The 22,924-nt window shown below is 38.4% G+C and overlaps 1 protein-coding gene across 4 annotated transcripts in view; it reads right to left on the reverse strand.

Moving 5' to 3' along the window:
* LOC137184991 (NLR family CARD domain-containing protein 3-like) overlaps positions 1-21,904 on the reverse strand; it is a 281,932-nt gene extending 260,028 nt beyond the window's left edge. For 2 of the 4 annotated variants that reach the window (XM_067595042.1, XM_067593559.1), the window contains exons 1-6: positions 21,630-21,904; positions 17,933-18,085; positions 16,027-16,128; positions 12,192-12,293; positions 10,269-10,370; positions 4,527-4,628 (exon numbers count right to left, since the gene is read on the reverse strand). In XM_067595042.1, coding sequence (XP_067451143.1) covers positions 4,527-4,628; positions 10,269-10,370; positions 12,192-12,293; positions 16,027-16,127 — 407 coding nt within the window. In that variant the 5' untranslated portion in view covers position 16,128; positions 17,933-18,085; positions 21,630-21,904. Of the gene's footprint in view, positions 1-4,526; positions 4,629-6,439; positions 6,519-10,268; positions 10,371-12,191; positions 12,294-16,026; positions 16,129-17,932; positions 18,086-21,629 lie in introns of those variants that run through there. The other 2 variants (XM_067594205.1, XM_067595823.1) reach the window with 2 other exon arrangements.
* Positions 21,905-22,924: the final 1,020 nt, after the last annotated feature.

Consider the following 22,924-nt stretch of genomic DNA (forward strand, 5'->3'; position numbering starts at 1 on the left):
TAAAATCTTTGCTGTTCTATTCTAAACATGTTGGAGATGTGACAGTTTCATGATGAACAGACATGTAATGATATAAATCACATGGTATCAAAGCAAATATTTCTTACTCTGTCTCAGCCAGAGTTCATATATGTGTGCTGTAAAATATATAAGGCTGAATCAAGGAAAGATAAACTAGAAAATTTAAAGATTTTCTATTGTTTGAAAGATAAAATCCTAGTGGAAAACTTTTGCAAATCAGAAGTCCTGATATTAGAGAGGCTGCAACTTATAGTTTAGAAAAATGCCTCTAAAACAATGGGGAATTTGTTCTGACCTGAGAGTTCCCAGTGTGCAGTGTGGAGTCTCCAGTCCAGCAGACAACTGTTTAATTCCTGAATCCTGCAGGTTATTATTACTAAGGTCAAGCTCTCTCAGACTAGAGGACTGGGAGCTGAGAACTGAGGACAGAGCTGCACAGCTTCTCTCTGAAAGGTTACAGCCAATCAGCCTGGAGAGGAAATAAAAGGGAAAAAACAAGTAAGAATTTATTTTTGTTAAAAGGATAGCTGAGTATTTAAATAATGATGAATAAATCCAACTATCTGTGTACTTACAGAGCTTTGTTGGAGGCTTTGACCACTGGCAGCAGCCTCAGAAGAGCCTCCTCTGAAGCAGAGTATTTCTTCAGGTCAAACATGTCCAGATCTTTTTCTGATGACAGTAAGATGAAGACCAGAGCTGACCACTGAGCAGGAGACAGTTTATCTGTGGAGAGACGTCCTGATCTCAGGTGTTGTTGGATTTCCTCCACTAGAGAACGATCATTCAGTTCATTCAGACAGTGGAATAGATTGATGCTTCTCTCTGCAGACAGATTCTCACTGAGCTTCTTCTTAATGTACCCGACTGTTTCCTGATTGGTCTGTGACCTACTTCCTGTCTTTTTCAGCAGACCTTGTAGGAGAGTCTGATTGGTCTGCAGTGAAAGACCCAGGAGGAAGCGGAGGAACAAGTCCAGGTGTCCATTTGTACTCTTTAAGGCCTCATCCACAGCACTCTGGTAGAAACATTTCTCTGCAGATTTCTGACTAGTTTTAGACTTCTGGGGTGTTGTTTGTTGTACTTCCAGCAGATTGATTCCAGACTTGATGAATGTCAGATGGACATGAAGAGCAGCCAGAAACTCCTGAACACTCAGATGGATGAAGCAGAACACCTTGTCCTGGTACAGCCCACTCTCCTCTTTAAAGACCTGTGTGAACACTCCCGAGTACACTGAGGCTGCTGTGATATCGATGCCACACTCTGTCAGGTCTGATTCATAGAAGATCAGGTTGCCTTTCTGCAGCTGCTCAAAAGCCAGTTTTCCCAGAAACAAAATCATCTCCCTGCTCTCTGGACTCCAGTGTGGATCTGTCTCAGCTCTTTTATCATACTTGACGTTCTTCAGTTTGGACTGAACCACCAGGAAGTGGATGTACATCTCAGTCAGGGTCTTGGGCAGCTCTCCTCCCTCTCTGCTTTTCAACACATCCTCCAGAACTGTAGCAGTGAGCCAGCAGAAGACTGGGATGTGGCACATGATGTGGAGGCTTTGTGATGTCTTGATGTGGGAGATGATGGTGCTGGCCTGCTCTTCATCTCTGAATCTCTTCCTGAAGTACTCCTCCTTCTGTGGGTCAGTGAACCCTCTGACCTCTGTCACCATGTCGACACACTCAGGAGGGATCTGATTGGATGCTGCAGGTCGTGTGGTTATCCAGAGACGAGCAGAGGGAAGCAGTTTCCCCCTGATGAGGTTTGTCAGCAGCACATCCACTGAGGTGGACTCTGTAACATCAGTCAGGATCTCATTGTTGTGGAAGTCCAGAGGAAGTCGACACTCATCCAGACCGTCAAAGATGAACACAACCTGGAAGTCTTCAAACCTGCAGATTCCTGCTTCTTTGATTTCAGTAAAGAAGTGATGAACAAGTTCCACCAAGCTGTACTTTTTCTCTTTCACCACATTCAGCTCTCTGAAAGTGAATGGAAATGTGAACTGTATGTCCTGGTTGGCTTTGTCTTCAGCCCAGTCCAGACTGAACTTCTGTGATAAGACTGTTTTCCCAATGCCAGCCACTCCCTTTGTCATCACTGTTCTGATTGGTTCATCTCTTCCAGGTGAAGCTTTAAAGATGTCTTCTTGTCTGATTGTTGTTTCTTGTCTGTCTGGTTTCCAGGATGCTGTTTCAATCTGTCTGACCTCATGTTCATCATTGACCTCTGCAGTCCCTCCCTCTGTGATGTAGAGCTCTGTGTAGATCTGATTCAGAAGGGTTGGGTTTCCTGCTTTAGCAATCCCCTCAAACACACACTGGAACTTCTCCTTCAGTTTAGACTTGAGTTTACGTCGACACTCTGCAGTAAGAGTTCCTGAATGAACAAACAACAAATGAAATCAGTGAGTGGATCCTACAGAAAGTCTAGAAATCTGAACATGTAAGTGTGTCTGTATAGTTTTTCCTCCTCCATTAGTTTTATTCAGCTCATCAGTGAAGGACAAACAGCCTGTGATGTGATGCAGATGTGTGCAGCATATTTACAGCAGAGTTTGAAATATAAACCTCTCCCATGTTGCCTCCATCATGTTAAATCTGTTAAAATCCTCTTACTGCTCTGCAGACGGTCAGCCAGCTCCTCCTGCTTCATTCTCCTCAGGAAGTGCAGTGTGATCTTCAGAAATGCTTCTCTGCTGCTCCTCCTCTGCTCTTCCTCCTCACCATCCAACACCTCCTCATCCTCACTCTGACTCTCTAAGCATTCTGGGTAATCTGGACTCAGAACCCTCTGGACTCTCTTCAGTTCGTTCTTCACAAAAGTGACGATGTTCTCCTCCAGCAGCTGGAACAGAAAGATAAACTGAACATTTAATTTAAACTGGTAGAAACACAACATGTGATTCATCTGTCAGTCTGAAGGTCTGCTGGTCTAAACAGAGGAACATGGACACTGTTAGGACCTGAACGGTACTTTAGTATTTCATCTGTGGTTGATAGAGTTAATATTAAAGGTGTATTTGTAGATGTACACACCATAAATATGGAGTCCAGGTGTATTTGATGCTGCTGTGCAGACTGATCACTGAGAACTTCTGAGCTCTGCTGCTGAACTCTGTGGAGAAAACATCACATTTAAGGACATTTAATGACTCAAATCTGCACACAGCTTATTAAAGCTAAAGACCCATAGATGTTCTTGTCAAACTGAATAATAATCAGTGAACAAAGCATGTAGTTAAAACCAAAGACATGAAGGATTAATCATCAGTTTAAATCCCAGAATTAAATAGAAATCTTTCAGAACAGAGTGACTGATGAGTTCAAATTCCTCCAGTGATGAAAAGAGGATGGCAGGCGACTTGGTGATGAGTCAGAGGAGGAGTCAGAGAAGAAGAAGAAAATAAGGTATGAAACTAAACTGGTATAAGCTGTGCCTGATGGAGCCGGTACATGAGGGTTCAGGGATCAGGTGGATTAATATTGTAATTATATTAATGTTTTGTCTGTTAAATTGAACAAGATGAAACAAATAAAGTGAAAAAGAAAACAATAAATCAGAGCACAGAAACAAAGTGAGCAGGTGTGTTACATGTCAGTGTTGTCCTGCAGAGGGCAGCAAACACCTGCCAACACTGAATAAGAAGCTCTGTGAGAGAGGGAGCTGAGTCTTTCTGAGATGAAGATGTTCCTGTCAAACTGAAAAATAATCAGCTGTCCAATCACAGCTTGGAGGCAGCGCCATGGGCGGAGCTTATCAACACCAGCAGAGGTGAAGTCAAACATGACAGACAGCCTTTCACAATAAAACAGTTTCCTGTGGGCTGAGGGACAGAACTACTGACTGTATGTTTAGTTCCATTTGTGAGACTGTTTGCAGTTTTAATGAGATGGATTGTGCTGCATGAAAGAACAGACAAGACAACAAACACTGAAATGTAAAACACCTTTTCACTTTGTTTTCTGTGTTCTGGTTTGATTTTAATGCAGCCTGAGAAACCTTCATTGTCTCTTTACCAAAGGTTTTTCATTAATTATGACACAAGTAAACACTTACATGAAAAGGAAACACGTATACATAACGTGCATTGTATCTCATTTTCTTTCTCTCTTTGATTTGTCTTTAATGAGACATTTTAGATTTTTTCTCATCTTCCATAAATATAAAACATTCTTGTGTCTAACAATCCTTTCTGTCAATTATCAATCTGTTCAGTCAGTTTATCAATCCTGAGATCAATATTCTGACCTTTGCTCAGCAGGATCCATCTTTGAAGCTCCAGACAGACACATCCAAGTTAGCTGCTGCTCTGATTATTGGATGTGATGTTTTCAAAGTTACACACACATATTGATATAGTGACCATGTTGGTGTCTTATAACACTGAACTCTTTGACATGTGACTGTTGCACAGGTGGACACTGTGATGTCACTGCTGAAACAATATATTGATTCCTCTTCTCAGGAGAGTCAGATAATAACAAACTTCAGTTTTACATTCTTACCTTCCATCAGCAGGTTGTCCATCTTTTAACTTAATAGGACGATCCATAGAGTCGACACTGACACAGCTGGGTTCAGGAGGGTCTGCTCTCTGCTGCTGCATCCTGATACAAATAAAACAGTGACAAAAGTATGAAGTTAAAACCAAAGACATGGAGGATTAATCATCATTTTAAATCCCAGAATTTAATAGAAATCTTTCAAAACAGAGTGACTGATGAGTTCAAATTCCTCCAGTGAGGAAAAGAGGATGGCAGGCGACTTGGTGATGAGTCAACAGAAGAAGAAGGAAGTGAGGATGTTCTACAGGAGTTCTATGGCTCAGTAACAATCTGTGCCAACCTCAATAACTAAAGATGGAACTATAAACATCCCAGTTCATCCTTCAGATGGATGAACACAACATCAAGCAGCTTTTACTCTGTACAGACTCTGTTAGAGGAGGTACAAGGTGATCCAGACATTTTTAAAAACTGTCCCTGGTGCTTTATGTGTTTTCAGAGATGTTATGACATCAGCTTCCTCTTTTTGTGTAACATCTTCATCCATCCATTGTTTAGTATCATCTTTGAATTTTGGCAGAATAAGATTTCCTGTAAATTATGAGAATAATCTCCTGTTCATTTCCCATCTGATCCATACAGATCCTGATAGTAACTTTCAAAACATTTCTGATTTGAATGGGGTCATTTATCATTTTACCCTCTTGATCTGTGAGAGAAACAAGGAAAAGATCCTTTTTTCTTCATTTTCCCTCCTTGTTTCATGTTGTTTGTTTGTTTGATTAGAAGAGAGGAGAGAAGAAGAAGAAAATAAGGTATGAAATGAAACTGGTATAAGCTGTGCCTGATGGAGCCGGTACATGAGGGTTCAGGGATCAGGTGGATTAATATTGTAATTATATTAATGTTTTGTCTGTTAAATTGAACAAGATGAAATAAATAAAGTGAAAAAGAAAACAATAAATCAGAGCACAGAAACAAAGTGAGGAGGTGTGTTACATGTCAGTGTTGTCCTGCAGAGGGCAGCAAACACCTGCCAACACTGAATAAGAAGCTCTGTGAGAGAGGGAGCTGAGTCTTTCTGAGATGAAGATGTTCCTGTCAAACTGAAAAATAATCAGCTGTCCAATCACAGCTTGGAGGCAGCGCCATGGGCGGAGCTTATCAACACCAGCAGAGGTGAAGTCAAACATGACAGACAGCCTTTCACAATAAAACAGTTTCCTGTGGGCTGAGGGACAGAACTACTGACTGTATGTTTAGTTCCATTTGTGAGACTGTTTGCAGTTTTAATGAGATGGATTGTGCTGCATGAAAGAACAGACAAGACAACAAACACTGAAATGTAAAACACCTTTTCACTTTGTTTTCTGTGTTCTGGTTTGATTTTAATGCAGCCTGAGAAACCTTCATTGTCTCTTTACCAAAGGTTTTTCAATTAATTATGACACAATAAACACTTACATGAAAAGGAAACACGTATATATAACGTGCATTGTATCTCATTTTCTGTCTTTCTTTGATTTGTCTTTAATGAGACATTATAGAATTTTTCTCATCTTCCATAAATATAAAACATTCTTGTGTCTAACAATCATTTCTGTCAATTATCAATCTGTTCAGTCAGTTTATCAATCCTGAGATCAATATTCTGACCTTTGCTCAGCAGGATCCATCTTTGAAGCTCCAGACAGACACATCCAAGTTAGCTGCTGCTCTGATTATTGGATGTGATGTTTTCAAAGTTAAACACACATATTGATATAGTGACCATGTTGGTGTCTTATAACACTGAACTCTTTGTCATGTGACTGTTGCACAGGTGGACACTGTGATGTCACTGCTGAAACAATATATTGATTCCTCTTCTCAGGAGAGTCAGATAATAACAAACTTCAGTTTTACATTCTTACCTTCCATCAGCAGGTTGTCCAACTTTTAACTTAATAGGACGATCCATAGAGTGGACACTGACACAGCTGGGTTCAAGAGAGTCTGCTCTCTGCTGCTGCATCCTGATACAAACAAAACAGTGACAAAAGTATGAAGTTAAAACCAAAGACATGGAGGATTAATCAGCAGTTTAAATCCCAGAATTTAATATAAATCTTTCAGAACAGAGTGACTGATGAGTTCAAATTCCTCCAGTGATGAAAAGAGGACGGCAGGCGACTTGGTGATGAGTCAACAGAAGAAGAAGGAAGTGAGGATGTTCTACAGGAGTTCTATGGCTCAGTAACAATCTGTGCCAACCTCAATAACTAAAGATGGATCTATAAACATCCCAGTTCATCCTTCAGATGGATGAACACAACATCAAGCAGCTTTTACTCTGTACAGACTCTGTTAGAGGAGGTACAAGGTGATCCAGACATTGTTTTAAAAACTGTCCCTGGTGCTTTATGTGTTTTCAGACATGTTTTGTCATCAGCTTCCTCTTTTTCTGTAACATCTTCATCCATCCATTGTTTAGTATCATCTTTGAATTTTGGGAGAGTAAGATTTCCTGTAAACTATGAGAATAATCTCCTGTCCATTTCCCATCTGATCCATACAGATCCTGATAATAATTTTCAAAACATTTCTGATTTGAATGGAGTCATTTATCATATTACCCTCTTGATCTGTGAGAGAAAAAAGGAAAAGATCCTTTTTTCTTCATTTTCCCTTCTTGTTTCATGTTGTTTGTTTGTTTGTTTAGAAGAGAGGAGAGAAGAAGAAGAAAATAAGGTATGAAATGAAACTGGTATAAGCTGTGCCTGATGGAGCCGGTACATGAGGGTTCAGGGATCAGGTGGATTAATATTGTAATTATATTAATGTTTTGTCTGTTAAATTGAACAAGATGAAATAAATAAAGTGAAAAAGAAAACAATAAATCAGAGCACAGAAACAAAGTGAGGAGGTGTGTTACATGTCAGTGTTGTCCTGCAGAGGGCAGCAAACACCTGCCAACACTGAATAAGAAGCTCTGTGAGAGAGGGAGCTGAGTCTTTCTGAGATGAAGATGTTCCTGTCAAACTGAAAAACAATCAGCCGTCCAATCACAGCTTGGAGGCAGCGCCATGGGCGGAGCTTATCAACACCAGCAGAGGTGAAGTCAAACATGACAGACAGCCTTTCACAATAAAACAGTTTCCTGTGGGCTGAGGGACAGAACTACTGACTGTATGTTTAGTTCCATTTGTGAGACTGTTTGCAGTTTTAATGAGATGGATTGTGCTGCATGAAAGAACAGACAAGACAACAAACACTGAAATGTAAAACACCTTTTCACTTTGTTTTCTGTGTTCTGGTTTGATTTTAATGCAGCCTGAGAAACCTTCATTGTCTCTTTACCAAAGGTTTTTCAATTAATTATGACACAATAAACACTTACATGAAAAGGAAACACGTATATATAACGTGCATTGTATCTCATTTTCTGTCTTTCTTTGATTTGTCTTTAATGAGACATTATAGAATTTTTCTCATCTTCCATAAATATAAAACATTCTTGTGTCTAACAATCATTTCTGTCAATTATCAATCTGTTCAGTCAGTTTATCAATCCTGAGATCAATATTCTGACCTTTGCTCAGCAGGATCCATCTTTGAAGCTCCAGACAGACACATCCAAGTTAGCTGCTGCTCTGATTATTGGATGTGATGTTTTCAAAGTTAAACACACATATTGATATAGTGACCATGTTGGTGTCTTATAACACTGAACTCTTTGACATGTGACTGTTGCACAGGTGGACACTGTGATGTCACTGCTGAAACAATATATTGATTCCTCTTCTCAGGAGAGTCAGATAATAACAAACTTCAGTTTTACATTCTTACCTTCCATCAGCAGGTTGTCCAACTTTTAACTTAATAGGACGATCCATAGAGTGGACACTGACACAGCTGGGTTCAAGAGAGTCTGCTCTCTGCTGCTGCATCCTGATACAAACAAAACAGTGACAAAAGTATGAAGTTAAAACCAAAGACATGGAGGATTAATCAGCAGTTTAAATCCCAGAATTTAATATAAATCTTTCAGAACAGAGTGACTGATGAGTTCAAATTCCTCCAGTGATGAAAAGAGGACGGCAGGCGACTTGGTGATGAGTCAACAGAAGAAGAAGGAAGTGAGGATGTTCTACAGGAGTTCTATGGCTCAGTAACAATCTGTACCAACCTCAATAACTAAAGATGGATCTATAAACATCCCAGTTCATCCTTCAGATGGATGAACACAACATCAAGCAGCTTTTACTCTGTACAGACTCTGTTAGAGGAGGTACAAGGTGATCCAGACATTGTTTTAAAAACTGTCCCTGGTGCTTTATGTGTTTTCAGACATGTTTTGTCATCAGCTTCCTCTTTTTCTGTAACATCTTCATCCATCCATTGTTTAGTATCATCTTTGAATTTTGGGAGAGTAAGATTTCCTGTAAACTATGAGAATAATCTCCTGTCCATTTCCCATCTGATCCATACAGATCCTGATAATAATTTTCAAAACATTTCTGATTTGAATGGAGTCATTTATCATATTACCCTCTTGATCTGTGAGAGAAAAAAGGAAAAGATCCTTTTTTCTTCATTTTCCCTTCTTGTTTCATGTTGTTTGTTTGTTTGTTTAGAAGAGAGGAGAGAAGAAGAAGAAAATAAGGTATGAAATGAAACTGGTATAAGCTGTGCCTGATGGAGCCGGTACATGAGGGTTCAGGGATCAGGTGGATTAATATTGTAATTATATTAATGTTTTGTCTGTTAAATTGAACAAGATGAAATAAATAAAGTGAAAAAGAAAACAATAAATCATAGCACAGAAACAAAGTGAGGAGGTGTGTTACATGTCAGTGTTGTCCTGCAGAGGGCAGCAAACACCTGCCAACACTGAATAAGAAGCTCTGTGAGAGAGGGAGCTGAATCTTTCTGAGATGAAGATGTTCCTGCCAAACTGAAAAATAATCAGCCATCCAATCACAGCTTGGAGGCAGCGCCATGGGCGGAGCTTATCAACACCAGCAGAGGTGAAGTCAAACATGACAGACAGCCTTTCACAATAAAACAGTTTCCTGTGGGCTGAGGGACAGAACTACTGACTGTATGTTTATTTCCATTTGTGAGACTGTTTGCAGTTTTAATGAGATGGATTGTGCTGCATGAAAGAACAGACAAGACAACAAATACTGAAATGTAAAACACCTTTTCACTTTGTTTTCTGTGTTCTGGTTTGATTTTAATGCAGCCTGAGAAACCTTCATTGTGTCTTTACCAAAGGTTTTTCATTAATTATGACACAGTAAACACTTACATGAAAAGGAAACACGTATACATAACGAGCATTGTATCTCATTTTCTGTCTTTCTTTGATTTGTCTTTAATGAACCATTTTAGAATTTTTCTCATCTTCCATAAATATAAAACATTCTTGTGTCTAACAATCATTTCTGTCAATTATCAATCTGTTCAGTCAGTTTATCAATCCTGAGATCAATATTCTGACCTTTGCTCAGCAGGATCCATCTTTGAAGCTCCAGACAGACACATCCAAGTTAGCTGCTGCTCTGATTATTGGATGTGATGTTTTCAAAGTTACACACACATATTGATATAGTGACCATGTTGGTGTCTTATAACACTGAAGTCTTTGACATGTGACTGTTGCACAGGTGGACACTGTGATGTCACTGCTGAAACAATATATTGATTCCTCTTCTCAGGAGAGTCAGATAATAACAAACATCAGTTTTACATTCTTACCTTCCATCAGCAGGTTGTCCATCTTTTAACTTAATAGGACGATCCATAGAGTCGACACTGACACAGCTGGGTTCAGGAGAGTCTGCTCTCTGCTGTTGCATCCTGATACAAATAAAACAGTGACAAAAGCATGCAGTTAAAACCAAAGACATGAAGGATTAATCAGCAGTTTAAATCCCAGAATTTAATAGAAATCTTTCAGAACAGAGTGACTGATGAGTTCAAATTCCTCCAGTGATGAAAAGAGGATGGCAGGCGACTTGGTGATGAGTCAACAGAAGAAGAAGGAAGTGAGGATGTTCTACAGGAGCTCTATGGCTCAGTAACAATCTGTGCCAACCTCAATAACTAAAGATGGAACTATAAACATCCCAGTTCAGCCTTCAGATGGATGAACACAACATCAAGCAGCTTTTACTCTGTACAGACTCTGTTAGAGGAGGTACAAGGTGATCCAGACATTGTTTTAAAAACTGTCCCTGGTGCTTCATGTGTTTTCAGACATGTTTTGTCATCAGCTTCCTCTTTTTCTGTAACATCTTCATCCATCCATTGTTTAGTATCATCTTTGAATTTTGGCAGAATAAGATTTCCTGTAAACTATGAGAATAATCTCCTGTTTATTTCCCATCTGATCCATACAGATCCTGATAATAATTTTCAATTTAATTTTAACATTTCTGATTTGAATGGGGTCATTTATCATATTACCCTCTTGATCTGTGAGAGAAAAAAGGAAAAGATCCTTTTTTCTTCATTTTCCCTTCTTGTTTTCTGTTGTTTGTTTGTTTGTTTAGAAGAGAGGAGAGAAGAAGAAGAAAATAAGGTATGAAATGAAACTGGTATAAGCTGTGCCTGATGGAGCCGGTACATGAGGGTTCAGGGATCAGGTGGATTAATATTGTAATTATATTAATGTTTTGTCTGTTAAATTGAACAAGATGAAATAAATAAAGTGAAAAAAAAAACAATAAATCAGAGCACAGAAACAAAGTGAGCAGGTGTGTTACATGTCAGTGTTGTCCTGCAGAGGGCAGCAAACACCTGCCAACACTGAATAAGAAGCTCTGTGAGAGAGGGAGCTGAATCTTTCTGAGATGAAGATGTTCCTGTCAAACTGAAAAATAATCAGCTGTCCAATCACAGCTTGGAGGCAGCGCCATGGGCGGAGCTTATCAACACCAGCAGAGGTGAAGTCAAACATGACAGACAGCCTTTCACAATAAAACAGTTTCCTGTGGGCTGAGGGACAGAACTACTGACTGTATGTTTAGTTCCATTTGTGAGACTGTTTGCAGTTTTAATGAGATGGATTGTGCTGCATGAAAGAACAGACAAGACAACAAATACTGAAATGTAAAACACCTTTTCACTTTGTTTTCTGTGTTCTGGTTTGATTTTAATGCAGCCTGAGAAACCTTCATTGTGTCTTTACCAAAGGTTTTTCATTAATTATGACACAGTAAACACTTACATGAAAAGGAAACACGTATACATAACGTGCATTGTATCTCATTTTCTGTCTTTCTTTGATTTGTCTTTAATGAGACATTTTAGAATTTTTCTCATCTTCCATAAATATAAAACATTTTTGTGTCTAACAATCATTTCTGTCAATTATCAATCTGTTCAGTCAGTTTATCAATCCTGAGATCAATATTCTGACCTTTGCTCAGCAGGATCCATCTTTGAAGCTCCAGACAGACACATCCAAGTTAGCTGCTGCTCTGATTATTGGATGTGATGTTTTCAAAGTTAAACACACATATTGATATAGTGACCATGTTGGTGTCTTATAACACTGAACTCTTTGACATGTGACTGTTGCACAGGTGGACACTGTGATGTCACTGCTGAAACAATATATTGATTCCTCTTCTCAGGAGAGTCAGATAATAACAAACATCAGTTTTACATTCTTACCTTCCATCAGCAGGTCGTCCATCTTTTAACTTAATAGGACGATCCATAGAGTCGACACTGACACAGCTGGGATCAGGAGAGTCTGCTCTCTGCTGCTGCATCCTGATACAAATAAAACAGTGACAAAAGCATGCAGTTAAAACCAAAGACATGGAGGATTAATCATCATTTTAAATCCCAGAATTTAATAGAAATCTTTCAGAACAGAGTGACTGGTGAGTTCAAATTCCTCCAGTGATGAAAAGAGGATGGCAGGCGACTTGGTGATGAGTCAACAGAAGAAGAAGGAAGTGAGGATGTTCTACAGGAGTTCTATGGCTCAGTAACAATCTGTGCCAACCTCAATAACTAAAGATGGAACTATAAACATCCCAGTTCAGCCTTCAGATGGATGAACACAACATCAAGCAGCTTTTACTCTGTACAGACTCTGTTAGAGGAGGTACAAGGTGATCCATACATTGTTTTAAAAACTGTCCCTGGTGCTTCATGTGTTTTCAGACATGTTTTGTCATCAGCTTCCTCTTTTTCTGTAACATCTTCATCCATCCATTGTTTAGTATCATCTTTGAATTTTGGCAGAATAAGATTTCCTGTAAATTATGAGAATAATCTCCTGTTTATTTCCCATCTGATCCATACAGATCCTGATAATAATTTTCAAAACATTTCTGATTTGAATGGAGTCATTTATCATATTGTCCTCTTGATCTGTGAGAGAAACAAGGAAAAGATCCTTTTTTCTTCATTTTCCCTTCTTGTTTCATGTTGTTTGTTTATTTGTTTAGAAGAGAGGAGAGAAGAAGAAACAGAAATAAAAGTATGAAATGAAACTGGTATAAGCTGTGTCTGATGGAGCCCGTACATGAGGGTTCAGGGATCAGGTGGATTAATATTGTAATTATATTAATGTTTTGTCTGTTAAATTGAACAAGATGAAATAAATGAAGTGAAAAAGAAAACAATAAATCATAGCACAGAAACAAAGTGAGGAGGTGTGTTACATGTCAGTGTTGTCCTGCAGAGGGCAGCAAACACCTGCCAACACTGAATAAGAAGCTCTGTGAGAGAGGGAGCTGAGTCTTTCTGAGATGAAGATGTTCCTGTCAAACTGAAAAATAATCAGACGTCCAATCACAGCTTGGAGGCAGCGCCATGGGCGGAGCTTATCAACACCAGCAGAGGTGAAGTCAAACATGACAGACAGCCTTTCACAATAAAACAGTTTCCTGTGGGCTGAGGGACAGAACTACTGACTGTATGTTTAGTTCCATTTGTGAGACTGTTTGCAGTTTTAATGAGATGGATTGTGCTGCATGAAAGAACATACAAGACAACAAACACTGAAATGTGAAACACCTTTTCACTTTGTTTTCTGTGTTCTGGTTTGATTTTAATGCAGCCTGAGAAACCTTCATTGTCTCTTTACCAAAGGTTTTTCAATTAATTATGACACAATAAACACTTACATGAAAAGGAAACACGTATACATAACGTGCATTGTATCTCATTTTCTGTCTTTCTTTGATTTGTCTTTAATGAGACATTTTAGAATTTGTCTCATCTTCCATAAATATAAAACATTTTTATGTCTAACAAACCTTTCTATCAATTATAAATCTGTTCAGTCAGTTTATCAATCCTGAGATCAATATTCTGACCGTTGCTCAGCAGGATCCATCTTTGAAGCTCCAGACAGACACATCCAAGTTAGCTGCTGCTCTGATTATTGGATGTGATGTTTTCAAAGTTAAACACACATATTGATATAGTGACCATGTTGGTGTCTTATAACACTGAACTCTTTGACATGTGACTGTTGCACAGGTGGACACTGTGATGTCACTGCTGAAACAATATACTGATTCCTCTTCTCAGGAGAGTCAGATAATAACAAACTTCAGTTTTACATTATTACCTTCCATCAGCAGGTTGTCCATCTTTTAACGTAATAGGACGCTCCATAGAGTCGACACTGACACAGCTGGGTTGAGGAGAGTCTGCTCTCTGCTGCTGCATCCTGATACAAATAAAACAGTGACAAAAGTATGAAGTTAAAACCAAAGACATGGAGGATTAATCATCAGTTTAAATCCCAGAATTTAATATAAATCTTTCAGAACAGAGTGACTGATGAGTTCAAATTCCTCCAGTGATGAAAAGAGGACGGCAGGCGACTTGGTGATGAGTCAACAGAAGAAGAAGGAAGTGAGGATGTTCTACAGGAGCTCTATGGCTCAGTAACAATCTGTACCAACCTCAATAACTAAAGATGGAACTATAAACATCCCAGTTCAGCCTTCAGATGGATGAACACAACATCAAGCAGCTTTTACTCTGTACAGACTCTGTTAGAGGAGGTACAAGGTGATCCATACATTGTTTTAAAAACTGTCCCTGGTGCTTCATGTGTTTTCAGACATGTTTTGTCATCAGCTTCCTCTTTTTCTGTAACATCTTCATCCATCCATTGTTTAGTATCATCTTTGAATTTTGGCAGAATAAGATTTCCTGTAAACTATGAGAATAATCTCCTGTTTATTTCCCATCTGATCCATACAGATCCTGATAATAATTTTCAAAACATTTCTGATTTGAATGGAGTCATTTAACATATTGTCCTCTTGATCTGTGAGAGAAACAAGGAAAAGATCCTTTTTTCTTCATTTTCCCTTCTTGTTTCATGTTGTTTGTTTATTTGTTTAGAAGAGAGGAGAGAAGAAGAAACAGAAATAAAAGTATGAAATGAAACTGGTATAAGCTGTGTCTGATGGAGCCCGTACATGAGGGTTCAGGGATCAGGTGGATTAATATTGTAATTATATTAATGTTTTGTCTGTTAAATTGAACAAGATGAAATAAATGAAGTGAAAAAGAAAACAATAAATCATAGCACAGAAACAAAGTGAGGAGGTGTGTTACATGTCAGTGTTGTCCTGCAGAGGGCAGCAAACACCTGCCAACACTGAATAAGAAGCTCTGTGAGAGAGGGAGCTGAGTCTTTCTGAGATGAAGATGTTCCTGTCAAACTGAAAAATAATCAGCCGTCCAATCACAGCTTGGAGGCAGCGCCATGGGCGGAGCTTATCAACACCAGCAGAGGTGAAGTCAAACATGACAGACAGCCTTTCACAATAAAACAGTTTCCTGTGGGCTGAGGGACAGAACTACTGACTGTATGTTTAGTTCCATTTGTGAGACTGTTTGCAGTTTTAATGAGATGGATTGTGCTGCATGAAAGAACAGACAAGACAACAAACACTGAAATGTAAAACACCTTTTCACTTTGTTTTCTGTGTTCTGGTTTGATTTTAATGCAGCCTGAGAAACCTTCATTGTGTCTTTACCAAAGGTTTTTCATTAATTATGACACAGTAAACACTTACATGAAAAGGAAACACGTATATATAACGTGCATTGTATCTCATTTTCTGTCTTTCTTTGATTTGTCTTTAATGAGACATTTTAGATTTTTTCTCATCTTCCATAAATATAAAACATTCTTGTGTCTAACAATCCTTTCTGTCAATTATCAATCTGTTCAGTCAGTTTATCAATCCTGAGATCAATATTCTGACCTTTGCTCAGCAGGATCCATCTTTGAAGCTCCAGACAGACACATCCAAGTTAGCTGCTGCTCTGATTATTGGATGTGATGTTTTCAAAGTTAAACACACATATTGATATAGTGACCATGTTGGTGTCTTATAACACTGAACTCTTTGACATGTGACTGTTGCACAGGTGGACACTGTGATGTCACTGCTGAAACAATATATTGATTCCTCTTCTCAGGAGAGTCAGATAATAACAAACTTCAGTTTTAAATTCTTACCTTCCATCAGCAGGTTGTCCATCTTTTAACTGAATAGGACGATCCATAGAGTCGACACTGACACATCTGGGTTCAGGAGAGTCTGCTCTCTGCTGCTGCATCCTGATACAAACAAACAATTAACAAATCAAAGAGTTTAAAAAAATGAATTTTGACCAGACTGTCAGCAGCTGAAGTTTTAGAAGCAGAATGAAAATCAGTAAGAAGACAGTGGATGAGAAACGTTCTCCTGTTCATCAACATGTCATCTGATGAAAGATGCTTCATCTTATTGATTAGTTGACTAATCAGTCATTGAGGTCTTTGTTAACTCAGAAAGTTTGTCTTTTAAATTTTTTTTTCACAATTAAAAAAAATACAAAAAAATGACAAAGAATAAATAATATACAGTGCAGTGAGAGGCAGAAAACCAGCAGGTCTATTTAAAGCCTCCTCCTAAAGAAATATTAAAATTTCACAATGTTACAAAAATATTGTGACTACATACAAGTGATGGAAAACAAATAATAACAATATATATAATAACAACAACAACAATAAAAAAACAAAATAAAAACAAAAAAATTGGTTTATACACCTGTATATGATACATGTCACTATGATATAGATCAACATAAAAACACAGAGAAAAGCAGTTAAATGTTCTTTAAAGCATCTTTTGTAACATTTTAAAGAGAAACAGTTTTTGACCAGGTGGGAAATCTTATCAATAATTGACATCTGCAAGTGAGAAATTTAGGAGGATGAAGATCTGAAGATCGATGAGTTGAGTAAAAACGGATGTGTGAATTTGCTTTAAAGTCTTGAACTGCTCAGAAATATTAACTGCACTAGAATCTTATAAATAAAAACACATATTTGAGAAATATTGATGTTATTAATAGTAAGAATCTGCAGTTTCTGAAACAGAGGAGCAGATGAGATGTGTAACTCTGATCGAGCTGCAATCATAACAAAATGTTTAGTAGGAAAAGTACTCATCCAAACTATATTATAATACGACAGGTAGAGATAAATTAGACTGTAATAAAGAGTAAGGAGGCAGTTTGTGGTGACAAGATGATTAACCCTCCGTATTATACCAATAGATTTATTGATTTTTCTGCTAACCCAGTTTGATCTCTCCAAGTCAAACTCTCATCAACAATAATGATGTTTCACCATGACAGAGGAAGTTGCTCCAGTCTGCACCAAACTTTACATGTTTGCACAGGGGCGCGAGGGCCCGTTCAACGCTGCTTGCAGCTTTAATTTTCTCACTTTTTCTTCAGATTCAGAAACCTTTTCTCTCCCAGACTCTTTAACGCCATCTACAACAATATTATGACGTCTTGACTTTTATAAACTGTTTCCAAATCTGTCCGGGTTTCTTTACAGTTCTCGGACCAAGTTTTACATGAAAATTTAAAATCATCAAATTCCTTTTGAGTCATTCTGAGACTCATCATGAAATCATAGACTTGCTTTGACAGATCATCAATCCTCTTGAATCAACTATGATCTGTAAACAAGTTCTGAAGCTTCTTTTGTCTTGTTTAAGCAACAATTCACACACTGTGAAATATTCCTCAGTGCTGTTGTTAGAAGCTCTGGGTGGCATTATGGTCATCAGACCCAAAGTTTAGCAGGACAGAGTCAGAAACCTCTAGAAGACACTAGTCATGTCCCAAACGTTTCTGCAGAGAGTTGGTTAAACTCTTCTTACTTCAATCAGCAACAGATATTCTGAGTTCCAGATTAATGTTGGATATAAAACCAGCCACAAGTTTAGAGAAACACAGTAAAGTCAGTCGTTCATTCTGAGTTATTGTGAGTTATTATTCAGTAGTTGAGTGTCAGATGTGACAGTGAGTGTGAATAATGATGGTGGAGAACAGTGATGGACAGTTAGAGATCCTCATCTCACCTCTGAGCTTTGGTCTTTGGAGCTTTGGTAGAGCTTTTAGAGGGAGGGACTCCCTCCTCTCTGTCCTCACACTGATCCACAGCAGAGAAACAGCTGCTGGGAGAGCTGCACTCAGTCCAGTCACATCCAGTCACAGAGACTTTGTAGCTTCAGCTGTGGAGGAAACACAGAGAGAGAAGATGCTGCTGATTCTCCTTCATCAGTCCATCACTTCATCATCACTTCACTGTCAAAGTCTACAGACATCAAATCTGCCTCCCACTGACAGCTGGAGGAAGAACGACACCACCATCATCCATTACAAACAGCCAGGAGACTTCATATGGAGAGAAAATCCAAACATCTGACCGTCTGCTGCTCAGAGAACAAGCTGCTGCACAACGTCAGCAAAACCAAGCAGCTGATAGATTTTAGGAAACGGGAGGTGACACATGAGCCGGTCTACATGGAACAGCTTCATCATTTACACTCTACTGTTCTCTGATGGTTGTATATTATTATATATATAATATTTAGTCCTCCCTCATTGATAGAATATGAGAAACAGCTGTCAGTATAACACAATATCATCCAACAGCAGCACAAACTACAGCCTCCAAAATGAGCAACAGGTTGAATCAACGCGTCTCTGAAACAGTTTGAACACAAACTGAACATTGAAGCTTCATGAGGGAGGATTTACTGCAGGACTGTTGGATCACACTGCAGCAGTCTGAGCTCGCTGGACCTCACAAACTGACTAAAACTGATTCATTTCACTTCTCTGACTCTACTGTGATTCTAATGAATGTTGTGTTTGTGTTGTCTGAATGTGTCACATAGAGCAGCTGCATTTCATTGTCCTGTATTGTGTAATGACAGTGAAACCTTGAACTCACACACACACTTATTAAATGGATCAGAAATCAGACGCAGTGATCCAGCAGCTCAAAGTGCTGGAAACATCCTCCATGTTGGATCTGACTCCAAACCTCTTTAATGCTTCAGAAGAATCATTTCAATATGAACATTAATGAAATAAATTGATCCAAACATCAACTTTGTACATGTTTGTATCACGTCTGTGTGTCACATGAGCTGCTCACTAGTGAAAATATCACATGATCCTCTTTCATCACGTCTGCATCTCTCAACTCAACTCTCAACACATTCAGCACACAAAGTCTTTATTTGATGATTTTACAGTTTTAGTAGAATTTCACTTCTTTTTAAGGTTTTAACTTGTGTTTTCACACATTTCTAGTTTATATTGATATGAAGTGTTTGTGTTTCACTGCTGCACAACCAGCTGCTCTGCAGGACAAATAATAATAAAACTACATGTCCAACATCACACCAACATTTAGCAGATTGTTTGATTAATTTATCTTTTAAATATCAATAATAACTCAGTGTGAACTGAATGAAAAATAACAGAAATTTATTGTTTTATTTTCTCCCAAACTGTAAAATGATTTCATATTTTAGATGCTTTTATTCGGGTCGTTGTGGATTAAAATGAATTTATCAGCAAAACTCTTAAAGGAAAAAGATCAAACTTTAGGACTCAGTCAATGTGTTATAATACATTTATCAATGTGAAGTGATTTTCCTTTAATTTCCAGTAAAGTGACTTTAAATTTGATGAAGTTTATAATATAATATTATTTGATTGTCAGAAAAGTCACTTTGGAAGGTTTTATCCCATCAGGGCTGCTTTGGTGACGTCACATTTTCAACAAGACTCATTTAATATAATATATGTAATATAATTTATTTTTTATTACTGATATGAAATGTGATAATTTATTACAGTTTGCTATAAATATCCTCAGAGAGTCTTTGTCCCTTTTGGCCACTACGAGCACCCTTACTGTAATAAATAAATAAAATCTATTTCTGGCTGTTGGTGAGATCCAGGTGATTCTGGGCTCAGACTATCACCTGGATCTCCTGCAGCTCCACTGCTGCTGTTTGTTATTGTGTCATCAAACAACCTTCACATATCACACTTTCACATATTCACCAGGAAAACTAACAAACACACAACAGAAACAACACACTCAATCCAACCTGTAAACACACAGAAACAAACACAGAGCTGAACATGAAGCTGCAGCATCAAACAGCAGAAAAACAGTTAATGACTGTTGATGAGACACGTGCTGTTAGCATGTTAGCATGTTAGCATGGTGCTAACCAGCTATACTGTTGTTACTTCTGTCTCAGTCACAGTGATGTTGGCTGGATGCTGGTAGGTGGATATATGTGAGTCTTTCTCTCTTTGAACACAAGAACCACAGCAGGATTCAGTCAGACAGCCCCTCAGTCTCAACTTTCTGGGTTTTCAAGCCTTTCTCTGTTCCTTATCTTTAATAAACCAAACATTAAGCTTCCTGGTGGTCTTTGTTTGTGAAAAAGTGCAAATATAGTGTTTTGATCATTTCTGTCTCCTCTCAGTGTCAGAGGGGAAACATTCGTACTGGTTTCTCTGAGCGAGTGGAGCAGTAAACCGCGGCGGAGAACAAACACAAACTGACATGCTTTTCATGTTTATAAGAGATTTATGTCATGAATTCATTGTGGTAAATAGTTGAACAGTAAAAAGACAAAAGATACTTGAAATATATATGTTTATATGTGTAGGAGGAGTTTGTTAAAGTACAAAACCTACAAATGGCAAAAACTGCACAAAAACTGCAAAGTAGATTCAAAATGGCTGACTTCCTGTTGGACTGATGGTACGGCCTCCAGGAGGCGTTTTTAAAGTCTGGAGATGTTACATCTGACTAACAAATTGTTCATCTACCTCAAATTTAAAGGTGGGGGCTTTGACTCTAGGGGGCGACCTTGAGCCACACTGGACCCCAAAACCCAGATCAGATCTCAAGTTACAGCCCTTCTGATGTATGTGCAACGTTTCGTTAGTATTCGAGCACCTCAAACATGCTAAAAGTCATAGAGCAGATATTCCACACCAAGCCAGATGGTTTTATTAATCACAATATTTACTAGTTAAAAGTTGCTGACCAGACTGATGAGAGCAATGAACCTGCTGAATTTCATGAACGTCACAGAAACTTTATCCCAACATGGTCAAGTTTGGGGACGCTATGGAGCCCGGTGGCCTCGCTGAGCCAGATCACTCAATAAAATACAATTTACCAGCACTTCTGACGCATGTGGAAAGTTTGGTGAGTTTTCCACTTTTAGCCACTCAAACATGTGATTCATTGTGGAGAAGAAGAAGAAGAAGAAGAAGAAGAAGAAGAATTCCTTCAGATCCAACAGGGCCTTCGCACTCGGTGCTCGGGCCCTAATAAATAAACATTTAGCAGAGTCAGGCTCTGTGTGTATTGTGGGCTCAGACTAACACCTGGATCTCCTGCAGCTCCACTGCTGCTGTTTGCTAAAGTGTCATTAAACAACCTTCACATATCACACTTTCACATATTCACCAGGAAAACTAACAAACACACAACAGAAACAACACACTCAATCCAACCTGTAAACAGCACAGCATGAGCATGAAGCTGCAGCATGAATAGTAACAGTTTCAATATTAAAACATCATGAAACTCTCTAAATTTAACTGATCCTGGTGTTAACCAGCTGTACTGTTGTTAGCAGAGAGATAAACTCTTCTCAACACAAACTGCAGCTTCACTTTCTGCTTTTTACATGTTTTACAGTAAACTAACTGAAAACTGTCACTTACCAAACTTCACACGGAGAAAACACCTGCGACACAACGGAGGAGAGAGAGGAAGTAAAAAACTGCTGCAACCAGGAAACCACCGCCTCTCAGTCTCAACTCTCTGGGTTTTCAAGCCTTTCTCTGTTCCTTATCTTTAATAAACCAAACATTAAACTTCCTGGTGGTCTTTGCTTGTGAAAAAGTGCAAATATAGTGTTTGAATATGATTAACTTATATATGTTTTGTTTTATTTATCTTTAGTGACAGTAAGTTGCTCCTGCTGACTCGAGTCGATCATTTGTTTCTCCTCTCAGTGTCAGTGAGGAAACATTCGTACTTTCTCTGAGCTTTTTATGTGTATATAAACATTTATAAATGAATGTGTTTAAATGTGTCCTGTCTGGATGTGATGTCTTTTAATGTATCTTTTTTAATAGCAGATTTCTGCACATACGAGCCAAAGCGAACAAAAATTGGATAATAAAGTTGTTTTGAATTTGAATATATTCTGTATCAGTGTATATATTAATAAGTGCAGGGGAGCATAAGAACACAACAGCTGCTGGTAGCCCAGAAAACTACCAGCACACATCTGCCTGCTGAAGACATCGTAATAAACAGTTTTTATCCCAAAGACATCACCACACTGACCTCTGCTCTGAAAGCCCCCCCCAGTCAAACATGTAATCAGCTGTTTTTATACTATATTTATTTTGTGCAATACTAAAATATTTTTATTGCATATGAAGGCAAACGTGTATGTGTGTTTGGATTTGTGTGAATGAAGAGGTTTATTCTTGGATATTGAGCTCTCAGCAGTGCGACTTGTTTACAGCAAAACAACGATGATAAAGGAATTATAATTATAATCCTGAAACATTCCTTCCCCTCCAGCCAGATATATTAATAACCATCAGGATGTGATTGCTCTTGACTACCATACAGGTTTAAGAACATAATATAAAAAAATAATTCAAACCAATAAACAAGAACAACAGAGTTTAACCAAGTTAGTTTAAAATATGTCAACAAGGCAGGTAACACTAGTTCATATATATATATGTGTGTGTGAAAATTTGACCAGCAAAAATCGGATATATATTATTTCTTTATCAGTTAACAAATTCGAGTCCTCGTCTTCAACTTCCGAGTCTGAATGCAGTCAATGCACGAGTCACGAGTCCTGAAAAACAGGACTCGAGTCCTGTGTTTAGATGAAACCTACCATGTTTGAAGTCGCTCGGGTTAAATCTCTAGGAGTTAAAATACAACACCTGTCAATGGCTGACTTCCTGTTGGACTCCAAGAGGCTCTT

Source organism: Thunnus thynnus, chromosome 1 (assembly GCF_963924715.1).
Source record: "Thunnus thynnus chromosome 1, fThuThy2.1, whole genome shotgun sequence".
NCBI classification, from domain to species: Eukaryota; Metazoa; Chordata; class Actinopteri; order Scombriformes; family Scombridae; genus Thunnus; species Thunnus thynnus.